This window comes from Peromyscus leucopus, chromosome 1 (assembly GCF_004664715.2).
Source record: "Peromyscus leucopus breed LL Stock chromosome 1, UCI_PerLeu_2.1, whole genome shotgun sequence".
Taxonomy (NCBI): domain Eukaryota; kingdom Metazoa; phylum Chordata; class Mammalia; order Rodentia; family Cricetidae; genus Peromyscus; species Peromyscus leucopus.
The window spans coordinates 23,256,029-23,268,334 of record NC_051063.1 but is presented as its reverse complement, the minus strand read 5'-3'; the positions used below and the strand labels follow the sequence as shown (position 1 = coordinate 23,268,334).

At 45.8% G+C, this 12,306-nt stretch overlaps 1 protein-coding gene across 1 annotated transcript in view; it reads right to left on the bottom strand.

Moving 5' to 3' along the window:
- Positions 1 to 12,306, bottom strand: part of Pdcd1lg2 (programmed cell death 1 ligand 2) — a 56,449-nt gene that overhangs the window by 7,411 nt on the left and 36,732 nt on the right. Inside the window, exon 5 of the mRNA XM_037205584.1 lies at positions 6,739 to 6,874. Within this exon, the coding sequence (XP_037061479.1) occupies positions 6,739 to 6,874 (136 nt within the window). The remainder of the gene's footprint in view (positions 1 to 6,738; positions 6,875 to 12,306) is intronic.

Here is a 12,306-nt window from a genome sequence, read left to right as displayed (position 1 = left end):
AATAGGAAAGTGTAAGCAGAATAAACCCTTTCTTCGCCAGCTTGCTCTTTGGTCATGGTGTTTTGTTGCAACAATAGAAACCTTAACTATGACAATCCATAAGCTTAGAGGGGTGGGGGTGTGATATAGATGTCCTCTTGGTAGCTAACTCTCCACGGACAAGTATTCTTTGAACTTCGTGCAATTGTGAGTGTCTGTGCTAACCTCAGTCCACTGCATAAAGAATCTTCCTGATGAGGTCTGGGAGCTGCACTAATCTAAAAATATAGAGATACAAATTTAGAGAGCAGATTGATACTATTGTCCTTTTAGCAAAATCACTGTTGAAGGCTCACCCTCGGAACCTACACGCTCTCCAGTCATAGGTTCCTGGCCACAGATACAGTAGCAGCCATGCAGTTACTCCTGTGGAGTGGACCTTAAGTTCAATCAGAATGCGGCTGGTTATTATTGCCACTAATGCACCCTTGGGTGTATCTTGCCATGCCAGTCATTATTGCAGCTCACAGGATTCTCAGCTGGGTAAGATGTTGATGGCTCACCCCACCTGCAGCTTGCATTGCATCTGTGGCACTATGAAAGCTGGCCAGCAGGGAAGAAGCCTCCACAGGTACTGACTTAATATTTCTGTGTTCCACATCTTCCGTAAGCTTGTATTGTTTTGGGAGTCTCCTGGATACCTCTGAGCAACAACTGGAGGGGAAGCCATCCCACATCTTCCACTGTTTGGCAGCCTATGACTTCTGGGAGGGATGTTATCATTATCCCCTATGTAAAGTAACTCTAACTAAACTCCTTAATATAAATTTGTAGATCATATGAATGCATAGATTAGATGAAAACTATACATAGCTTGTAAAATAGTGGATTTCCATTGGCTTTTTTGAACAACCTTTTGGACTGACACTTCATACCTGCCCGTCCTGGAGTAGAACACAAGGCTTGGTTGCTTAATTTACACTAAGGTGTAAAAACCTGATGTCAGAGTTGCTTCGAGAACAAAAGCACAAGTTTGCACAACGAGTTGGCTAACATCAAGTTTTTCTAGTTTCATTTCTTCCTTAACCTCTAGTTGCACTTGTTCTTTCCCATCAGATTTCTTTCCCTTGACACTCAGCTGGCTGAACTGTCCTGACTGCCTCTGTTGCTTCTTTGCTAATCAGACCTTTGCTAACTCTATCCTGAGCATCCTGACCTTGGCCTGGGCTCCAAGGGTCAATCCTGTAACAAAACCGATGTGTTAATGTGTTCAAGAAGATTTGTTTTTAAGGAGCCCAGTGGTTAACTCAGAGGAGCTGTTCCGGAATGTGGCCATTTTCAGGGGCAGCCTCTCTGCAGGAACAATGTTACTGTTCTCCATGGGCCTTAGGCCAGAAACCACAGTCTTTGGTTTTTGGTTAAGATCGTTATGAAGTTCTGACTCGATCCTTCAGGACCATTGGAAATCTACTCCTTGGGCTGGTGTTGGCTGGACAAATGCTAGTTACCAGTTCATGATCAGACAAGGATTAGTAGTTGAGTCTAAAACTTAGAGACTTTTATAAAAATTACTTTGTTATTTTGTTTTATTTTCTGTTATTGAAATGTGTTATATTTGTAGTATCTAATAAAAATGGGAAGATAACTTCGTAAACAGTTGCTGCACAATTATGAGGACCTGAGCTTGATCCCCAGCATCCGTGTGAAAAGCTGAGTGTGGTAGCACATGCTTGGGAGACAAATGCATCCCTGGGGCTCAGTGGCCAGCCTCAAATCCCAGGGGGACACTTTGTGTGGAGAAAACAAGGTATATGGCACCCGAGGTTGATATCAGTATTCTACATACAGGCATAGACATGTGCCCTTGTCATGTATGAACATGTATGTACTCACACACCTGCACATGTATGTGCGCGCGCATGTGTGTGCATGCATGCACACACACACACACACACACACCTGCATGTATACATGGATAAAATAAAATATGAATAAAAGTTGGGACTACTATGTTCTTGTGTTTTTTCATTACATACAGACCTCAAACTATGTAGCCCTAGCTAGTCTCAAACTAGAAATTCTCCTGCTTCAGCCTCCTGAGCCTGGGATTACAGACTTGGCTTTCCATTGCAGTTTTTAAGAATTCATTTACAGTGTAGATTATGAAGGTACCAACAACACTTTGAAAAGTGAACACACACACATGACATACACACAAAACCTGGTTCTTGCCCAGAGTTTGGGAAACACAGTTCTCAAGATCTGAAGACTTGTTCCTGACTTTTCTACTTTCTAACGCAACTAAATAAAAAGTTATATGAGTTTGATATATGCTGAGGAATGATGGTAGGAAAATATTAAAAGTGTTTTGTGTGACATGTAGTGGCACACACCTCTAATTCCAGCACTTGGGAAGCAGAGACAGGCAGATCTCAGTGAGATCCAGGCTAGCCAGGTCTACAGAGTGAGTTCCAGGACAGCTGGAGCTTTATAGTGAGACCCTTTCTTGAAAAAAGAAACAAAGTATTTTTTTTTTGTAATTAAAGCATTATATTTCAGTAAGGTAATAAAGCTTTGTATGTTTAATAAAACACTGCAAATCATAACACACAACAGTCTCGAAGCAGATCATGGTTTCTGCAGCATTCCTTGGTGTTGCATTGTGTGACAGCATGCACCATGCAAAGTGATTGTGCTGCATGTTCAGAACCACGTGGTAACAAAGCGATGTGATGTAGCATGCATGGGTAAGCACCGACAAACACCAGATTCACTATACATTTCACTTTGAATTGGTTATTGGTCATTGCATGTTCAGACACCATTTGCCAAGTTTTTTGAAATCCTCATTCATTTAGTCACCCATAGTTAATAAATTCTATAAATCTAGACTCTGTGGCAGCTAACTGCTATGGGATTCTGGTTTGGCTTTGTGACTAGCCCAACATATGAATGACAGTCCACTCAATTCTTTAAATTAAGACTTGTTCTTCCCTCCTATGGATAATACTATCCAGATTGCTAGTTTTTTTTTAAACTGGTGTGTCATGAAAAGGTCACAAGTTTTAGAGTCTGACAGACCTATGGATCGGCATTCGAGTCTATGTTGTGTGACTTTGGGAGATCACATGGCTTTTCTTTTCTCTTCTTTTCTTTTCTTTTCTTTTCTTTTCTTTTTTTCACATGGCTTTTCAGAATCTCAGTTCCTGCTTGGGACAAATAAAGGTGCCATTCCCTGCCTTAGGCAAAACTTGTAATTAAGAGAAAAGGCACTTAAAAGGGATTTCTCACAGTACCATGCAATAGGAGTCCCTGCAGTGATGGTAATGTTGGGTATCTACAGTGTCCGCTATTGCAGCCTCTAGCTACCATGTGTAAATGCTTTAAATATGGCTACCAAGTCCTTAACTCAAATGGCCACAGATGGCTGTTATATCAGTCCGAGCAGATAGTAGACTCAATGTCTACGATTATAGTGAGCACTGCAGAGACCCATAACTGGCCAAAGTCCAAGAGTAAGCAATGGTGGGACATTCTGCTTAAATGGGCTATCTATATCACCCCCCCCCAAGGCTCAGGGGACATTATGGAAGAGGGATAAAGAAGGAATGTAAGGGACAGAGGGTGGGAAGATGCGCAACAAAAAGATGCACTCAGGAACCCAGCATAGCATGGCTATTCACTCAAGACCTGCACAAGACTGGTCCTGTCAACATTTCATCATGGATAAGAGAGGAGGCCACAGTGCCCACCCCCTTCTGAGGGGCTATTGGCGGTTAATGATTGGTGTCATTTTCTTCAGTGCTGTGGCCACTGATATGTTGACTTCTTTAAATAACTTCCTCCCATGCTCCTGCAAGCAACTCCAGTTAGAATCAGTGAGTCACGCACAGAAGAAGAAAGCAGAGGAGGGGCTTGTTGGGAGGAATGTCCGCAGGAAAGGGAGAGGAATAAGAGTGAGGAATGGGGGATGAGATGTCTACAATTCATTATACATACATACATGCATACATACATACATACATATGCATGTATGTATACAAATAGAATAAAAAATAGAAAAAACTTACAATTTTATTAAGCATCGTCTTACACATACCAGATAATGTTTTTAGATATTGCAAATATATCTATTGATGAGAGAAACACAGTTTTCACATTCATATGAAACTTAGGCCTAGCTATAACAGAACTTGATATTTTTGCCGGGGAATTTGCCAACGTCTTCTCTGGAATGCATCGTGTCGCTCTGGATCCTTGAACTAGTGAATGGCCCTTTGCAAGGACTGGTTAATAAGACATTTTACGGACCAGGACTGGCTGTCCTCCAGTAGGCACCGTGAGTTGTGATACTCAGGTGGGTGAATCTGTATAAGGGCCAAGGAGACTTCTGGAAGGAAAGGTTCAGAGACTTCTCTATCTTTACTTCAGTCTCAGGACAACAATGGCCCCCAAAAGAACTGAAGAGGGACAAGTTAAGGCTCCCGAGTCAGGTTCCTCATGAGGGTCTAGTGTGGAAGGGGCTAATGATGCAGCTGCTGCCAAGTCGGGAAGCCCCTCCTACCTCTTCAGCCATGACAGTTTCATGTGGTCTTCATGGGGATCTGCTCTGGCAAGGAGACCTTTGCACAGTGGCTGTAGATACCTGGAGGAAACGGAGATTCTCCCAGGCAGGACTAGAGAACTATACACCACAGTGGTAATGGATGACAGTTAAGGCCTCCTCACATGCCACTTGCCACTGGTCCCAATGCAAGACATACATGGCTGAAGTGGTAGGTGGGACTTCCTGTCTTATCCACAGTTGTCACAGTCAATCCCTTACACACTAGACCCTCAAATCAGGCACTCTGGTAAACTGACTTAGCTCCCTGGGAGGCTAGAAGAGGGCATAAGATTCCCTAGAGCTGGAGTTACAGGGATTGTGAGCTCCCTGATGTGGGTGCTGGGGATGGAACTCAGGTCCTCTGTGAGGCAGCTCATCTCTCCAGCCTAATCATAATGGCTTTTCACACACGTATACAATGCACTTCAACCATATCCATTCCCTTTCACTCGACCTGTACCTCCTCTCCCCTTGTGCAGGTACCCTGGCCATGTATTATTTTTTAACCTAGAATCTGTATATGAAAAGAAATATAATACCTGCCTGCACTGTCTGAGTTGGGTTTAAAATGATGACCTCTAGTTTCATTCACCACCCCCCTGAAAATGACATCATTTTATTTTCCTTTATGGTTGACTAGTACTCTATTGTGAACACACATCACAGTTTCTTTAACCATTCATCCACTGATGGATAACTGGGCTGATTCCATAACTTGACTATTGTGAAGGGTTAAGCTGTCCTTTCGAAGTGACTAGGGGTTCTCAGGCCCCAGGCCAGGAACTCAGCTTGTAAGATCAGTGTGAAGGGCAGGACGTACGACTTGAGCGAGCTTCGCTTGCCACAGCAGTCGGAGATCACGGGTTGACAGACAGGACTTCATGTGAAAACCAAAGTCCTGCTGAACAAACTCAGTGTTTCCTCTTTCTTTGCGCTTCCACTCCCTTCCTGTGTGCTTAAAAACGAAAAACTCCCGCCTGCCTCTCTGTCTCTTCCTCTCACTTCTCTCCTGTGTCCTTTACGCTCTCTCCTTTCTCCCTCCCTCCCTCCCTCCCTTCACTTTCTTTTCCTCCACCCCCCTTTACTGGTCTTCCCTCTCCCTTTCTCCCTCCTCCTCCTTACAGTTTCTCTCCTGAGGCTAGGCTTCACTGAGTGGCCCAGGTTGCCCTTGACAGCTCCATCCTCCATCCCCACCTCCCCCTGAATGCTGAGATCTTATTTTCTCTTGACAACAGTTCCTTGAATTCCAGTTAGAGGTTTCATGGTCAGCCCGGAGAATGCAGACAAAGGACAATGGACAAAACACATGGGACTTCAACAGGTGAGGACGCAGATGAGGTCCCCATCAGCGTAGGATGACAGCCTCCAAAACCTCCCCTGCCCCACCGCCCCGCCTTGCTGGTGCTGCCCACTCCAAATGCATTAGTCAAAGACACCATTTCCTTTTTGACAGACAAAGCCAGTGTAGATGTGGAAAGAAGTTCACTGGGTACTGCCTAGGTGCCGCTGAGGAAAGCACCAGATAGGCCTACATACATTCTGGGGATTTTGTAGACTGGCTTTTTTCCAGGAAGTGAGGAACAGACAGACACAAGAACAGCTCTATTTAGGACGTGAAGCTGCAGGCATACCCCAGCCCCAGCGGGTCCATCAGAATAGGAGCAAATGATGAGAAGGCCCAGGCTAAGCTGATGCTCACAAAGACTTCCTCAAACTGAGAAGGCTCCCAAGCCTCTCTCCATTCCTTACCCAGACAGAAGGGGTGGATTCCTAGGAGACCAGGGAGGTTTAACCCAACTCATGCCCAGAACGAGAAGCTAACAGAATCCTCAGAGAGGCTCCTGGCAACCTCTCACCAGCAAACGCCACCTGTGTTACCCAGACAGCACTCTGGAGGCTCTGAGCACAAGGCGACCTCTTTCAGTCCAGAAACGAAATCCTCTTTAAAAAAAAAGAAATCTCTGTGTGGGTTTAGCTCCCTGAATTTTCTTCTTGGAGTAGATAAAAAGTCCCCAGGGCAGTCTCAAAGTCCTCCTAGGCTTGAAGTGTTGCAGTGGAGACTGGCAGACGACAGGTTGCCGTGAGTCAAGCAGAGGCTCACACCTCGACTCACACCTCGGCTCCCAAGCTCATACTGTTTGTGGGTCACTCACCTATTTCTAGGACACAGCTTTCCACAGAGCTTCTTTCTCAGGGCTATCACTGCGGCTGTGAAGATTAAAGCAACGATGCAAGTTGGGATGAAAACGTGAAGGGGTGACGTTCCGGGAACCTTAGGTTCAGTCCAACCTGGGTGAAGGAAATAATCAAAATCCCGTCACAGGCCGCCTCACAGCCAGACATGGGGTGGCTTTCTGAGGGGTCCCCACCACACAGCCACGGGGTGAAGCCTTCCCTCCACACCTCTCCTCACGTGGAAGCTCATTGCCTGCCACAGCTACCCAGTGAAGTAGTCTCTGCTTGGATCTCCATTTTTCACTGGTGAAAAAGTGAGGCTGAGAAATTTCCCCAAAGTTAGACAGTGAAGGATTTAGCTGAGATACACTCCAGGCTGTCTGGGCCCAGACCCTGGGCCTTTTGCCACGTTGTCATTCCATTTACCCACCCACCCATCTGTCATCACCTCCCTGTCTCTATCTCCATTTCCTTTCTCTTTATCACCCTGCCCTTCCCACTCAAGCAGGAAAAACCCTCAGCTCAAAAATTAATTTTCTCCCTCACTAGTAAGAACTCAAGGCCATAGAATCTGTACCACTGGTTATTTGATTTGATAGACTAGCAAGATCCTTTGGAAAAAGCAGACTATCCCAGACAGTGGTGACATGTTAAATCTAGCCATTCAGGTCTTGGTGGGAATGATTACAACTGACTCTTAGCTTGTCTGGACTAACTCAGGTGCTGGCACTGAAGACAGCATCCATATAGTAAAGGGGTGATGAGAAGAGTAATTTAGAGGCTGGGGGACACCCTCGCAGAGCTCTGGGTACCTCAGGTTGGCCAGATGGAGAGAAGAAAGAACTATGGGGGTTTTCACAATTTGGTAATGAGTGGACACACAAGAGAGGCTATACCTATTTCAGAGACTGGAAGTTTGCCTCATGGAGTAATGAATACAGACAGACTCAACAACTGCTGTATCAGAAAAGCTGCACAAAACTATTCAGGAAGGAGGGCTTGAACTGCTGGCTGCTCTGCTCCTGACCCCCGCTCTACAGTGTTGAGAACCATGGAATAGTCTATGGTGATATTTTATTTGTGCTGAAATGTGATTTTATTTGCATGTTAATAAAGTTGCCTGGAGATCAGAAGTCACAGTGAGCCATAAGCGGGAATCAGGTGGTGGTAGCACACGCCCTTAATCCGATCACATGGCAGGCTGAGTCTCTGTGGTCAAGGACACATCCAAAGCAAGGTGACCTGAACTTTTAATCCCAGTACCAACCAGAGAGACCTGGAGGTCTGTATAGACAGGCAGTGACAAGGAAATCACATGGTTGGGTTTAGAGGCAATGAGAAGGCAGAACAGAAAGGCAATGAAAAGACAGGACACAGGAAGAAGGGTTCTCCCTCAGGGGAAGGACAGCAGCGAGTGGAAAGATAAGGTGGTCTTAGCTCTTGGCTACTGCGTTGATCTCTGGGCTTTTTTTTTGTTGTTGTTGTTGTTTTTGAGACAGGGTTTCTCTGTGTAGCTTTGCGCCTTTCCTGGAACTCACAGAGATCCGCCTGGCTCTGCCTCCCAAGTGCTGGGATTAAAGGCGTGCGCCACCACCGCCCGGCTTGATCTCTGGGCTTTTAACTCTGCATTTGGCTCTGTGTTTCCTATTTAATAAGACCGTTTAGAATTCCATCTACAGTAGTCTAGCTGAGAGTCTTAGACACCACTTAGTCCCGAGTCACTTTAGAGCCTGGGGGGGGCGGGGCTAAATAATCTGTCTGTGGTCACTGCCTCCAAAGGAACCACACAGCCAGGGCTGCAGACCCAGACCCGCCTGACCAAAGCCCAGGCTCTGTAGGAATCCTCTTCATCCAAGAGCATGCGATCACTAAGAATGAAGAGATCAGAGCCTGCATGCCTAAGCCATGTTGCAAAATGCTAACTTCTTCACTACTAAGCATGTAGCACTGTGAATCAGGCCCCTGCCTCAGTACCTTTGGGAATCTTTGCTCTGCCCAGCTTTCCTCACAGATCTTCCACGTGTGGAGTTTCTGCTCACCTCTGAAGACTTCAGCCTCCTCAGACTGTATCTGAGGACAAAGGTGGTAGCTAAGTCATCCCTCAGTCCTGTGTGAAGCCTAACATCACTGCATGAGAGGTGTCAGTCCAAGTTTCTGGGCTGAACAGACCATCTAGTGTGCCTAGCTGATCAGCAGTTACCTCGTGGCGACCTGCTGGTTATTCCTCTCATCTACTCCCTCCCTCCTAGTGCTAGGTTACTAGCTAGACATGGTTCTCAAAGACTGCTTTTTCCAGACCCATAGGCCAACACTTAGGTGTCGCCAGGAACATAAACTAGGTTCAGACCAAGAATAGGTCTTCTGGATCTTAGTGTAAAACATCAAAGGTCTCTTCCACCACTTTTTCCTCTCTGAAGGCAGAAATATAAATATGGCAGTGACCCTGTTTTGACAAATCAACAGGGACAATGTCCAGGAGAGTGGCAATGGCAGAGCAACAAGATGAAAATAACCTGGGCCACTGAGTGACTTATAGAATGTAGTCATTTAGCTGCTTAGAGCACTTTCTATCTCTGAGTATTATGTAATGGGAAAACACACGGCTGCTCTGAGTCACTGTGTGTTTGTCTCTTCACTATGGTCCCTTAAGCCTACATATTCTTCTATGTTATTTTATTAAAACTGCATTCTCTTTCACAATGATAAGATAAGCAATGGTTAAAAAAAATCTGTCCTATTCTTACCACAGACCTGTGTGCTCAGAAAGAAGCCTGGAATCTTGCGGGAGGTGACTTAGTTTTCCTTCATTTCACCCTTTAGTATCACGTTTCATTTAACTGCTACAGTAACCTTTGAACACGGGCATCATTACTCACTAGCGCTGTGTTGCTGAGAGATGAGTTCTAGGACAGCCCTGTAGGATGTTCAAGTTCTAAGGTCAAGAGGCAGCAGAGACAGCATTTGAAATTTGACCGTTTTCAGAGCCCACATTCTTTTCTGTTGCCTGGATTCCCCTCCAGATGTGCCAGGGGGGCTTCACTTTTCTGCCAGCCCCACCAGGTATTTTACAGTCATTCCTATAATCTAGCCCAGTTACATTTCCCAATGGAAATGTAGCAACTGGCAGAGGACAGCCCCGTTTCTGAAAGAAAATGAACTGATAACCCCCTAACTTCGCCCAAACTCATCAGCCTTCTGTCCCCTGAGTGGCAGGCACCCTCCCACCCTCCCACCTCTGAGCTCTCATTTCTGCATCTGTTTTATTCACTGACTTCTGGAGAAGCCTGACGTGGTTCACAGCGGTCAGCAGTGGGTGAGTAGCTCAGTTTATGAGAATGAGTAGAAACAGGATGGTTATAAGTCAGCTAGGCAATGCCCTTAAGAAGTAGAAGTGAGGACCCCCTGGGAGGACATGTGACTGTGGTTATCCTGACGCTGTTTTGTGTGTCACACATCAGGGTATCATGTCTGATCTGACTGTCCACCCAGACTAGGAGCTGAGATGAGGGAGCTGGGGTCTTCAAGATGGTGTCTCCCACCCAATACTGAAGCATTTCTTAAGCACTCCTCATGGGCAGAGCATTCTGCTTTCACTATGGTCTGGTTATAAAGAGCAACCCTGTGAACTATGAAAAAACAATACACATAAAAAATGAGAAAAGATAACAGTCACAGGAAAACAAGCAACTGATGTGGGTAAAGATCTTAATAACGTGATGTGGGTAAAAGATTTGAATGGGCAAGATGAGAGTCTGACTCTGAAGCTGTATGAGCTGTCTTAGGGACAGGGTAGGCTGGGGGCTGCCAAATGATGTTGTTTTATGGGAAAGGAGCTCACAGCACAAACAAAGTGTGAAAGTGGAAAAGGTATTGTAACAGGGTCCCAGACTTCAGTAAGTCCCCAGACCTTAGCACAATTGACTCCATGATGGGATTCCATTCAGGTCATAAAACTCAGCACATAGAGAAAGTACCACCTCACCCAAATGAAAACAAAGGCCTAGTCCGTCAAAGTCCAAAGTTCTGGGAAAGTCTCTAAATGTACTAACCTTGCTTTTTGGTTTCTATAATTCTGCTTCTGGCTAACTGTTCTTGTCAACTGAAGTATGTCAATCCAGAATATAGGGTCGTTGTTGCTGGGGTTTTTTTTTTTTTTTTTTTTTTGTGCTTAAAAACTCACCCTGAGAAAGGCTTGGGGATACACTGGGATTCAGAACACCCAGTATAGTGAGTGGCCGGCTGGCTAATAAAGACTTTCTATTGGATTAAACCCATGTCTGAGCAGTCTTCTCTGGTGGATACCCCACATTTCTGGAGGTCCCACAGAGATCCCAGAGACCAGACCTTGAGACACTGGGGGTCTCTGTGCCCCTTAAAGTGAGGAAGAGTGTGGTGGTCAGGGGACTCCTGGGGCAGAGGGTGCAAAACTGGAGTTCTGGGTCCCCAGGGCTCCCCTTGATCAATGACTGCCTAATGCTTTGGAAGACTCCGACACCTCCACCTCAAGAGGAAACAAATTAGAAAGTTGCCTGTTTTGTCACCTCAGGAGGTAAGACTGGTTAAGGTACCAGTTTGGACACACAGGAGAGGTCAGGTGGACACTGCCACTGATCCAGTGTCCAGGATCCACATGAAGTATCACTGAGTTCCCCGACTGTTCAGGTTTATGAATGTGCAGTGGCTACCTCGGGTTTTCTTTAGTGTATGTGTGTGTGTGTGTGTGTGTGTGTGTGTGTGTGTGTACCTCCATGTGTCTTTTTATGTGTTTCTGTCAGTTGTTTCCTGAATCGACCAGTTGCCTTCTCTTGTGTCAGAACTCCCTGGCTTAAGACCAGTGCCCCCTCCTATTGGGGTCCTGAATCCTTCTGGATCTGCCAGCTTGCCCAGAGAACTACCTCCTTCCTCCTCAAAACAACCAACCAACCAAACAACCAAACAACCAACAACCCTCCGCCTGTCCCACTCCAAGAGCAGGAGCACTTGCTCGGTTCCTTGCTTGATTCCCGCTCACAGTCAGGCAGGGCTGGTCCTGTGTGGAGGTGTGGAAAGGCTGGGCCTCTCATCCAGGGCTGCCATCTAGGCAGAAGGGACAAAGGGAGGGGAGGTAGTTCCTGTGGTATACATTTCCTGGCTCCTCCTCCGCCTGCTCTAAGTAAGGAGGAGCAGGGGAGAGGGAAAGAGGAAGTCTTACTCCATCTTTCATGATTAGACTTCCTTTCAACCAATGATTCATACAATTGAAAAAAATGAAAACTAGCATTCTCTGGAAAAAGTGGAAAAAACACCAAGGCCCAGGCAGACAGGCCCTGCTAGACAATGCGACCAGGACAGAATGGATTTTCCTTCTGTCCAACACTGACCATGGGGGAATTTCCCACTGGGTCCCTTTCAGAGCCTAAGTGAGTAGGATCTGTATTATTTTGCTGACTGTGGTGCCAGTTAACTGGTTCTGGTGACACATCATTTAGTAATGGTGACATTGACATTTAGTAAGAGACAGAAAATCGGTCTCTTACTAAATTATTCAGAACTTGACCGGTCACGCT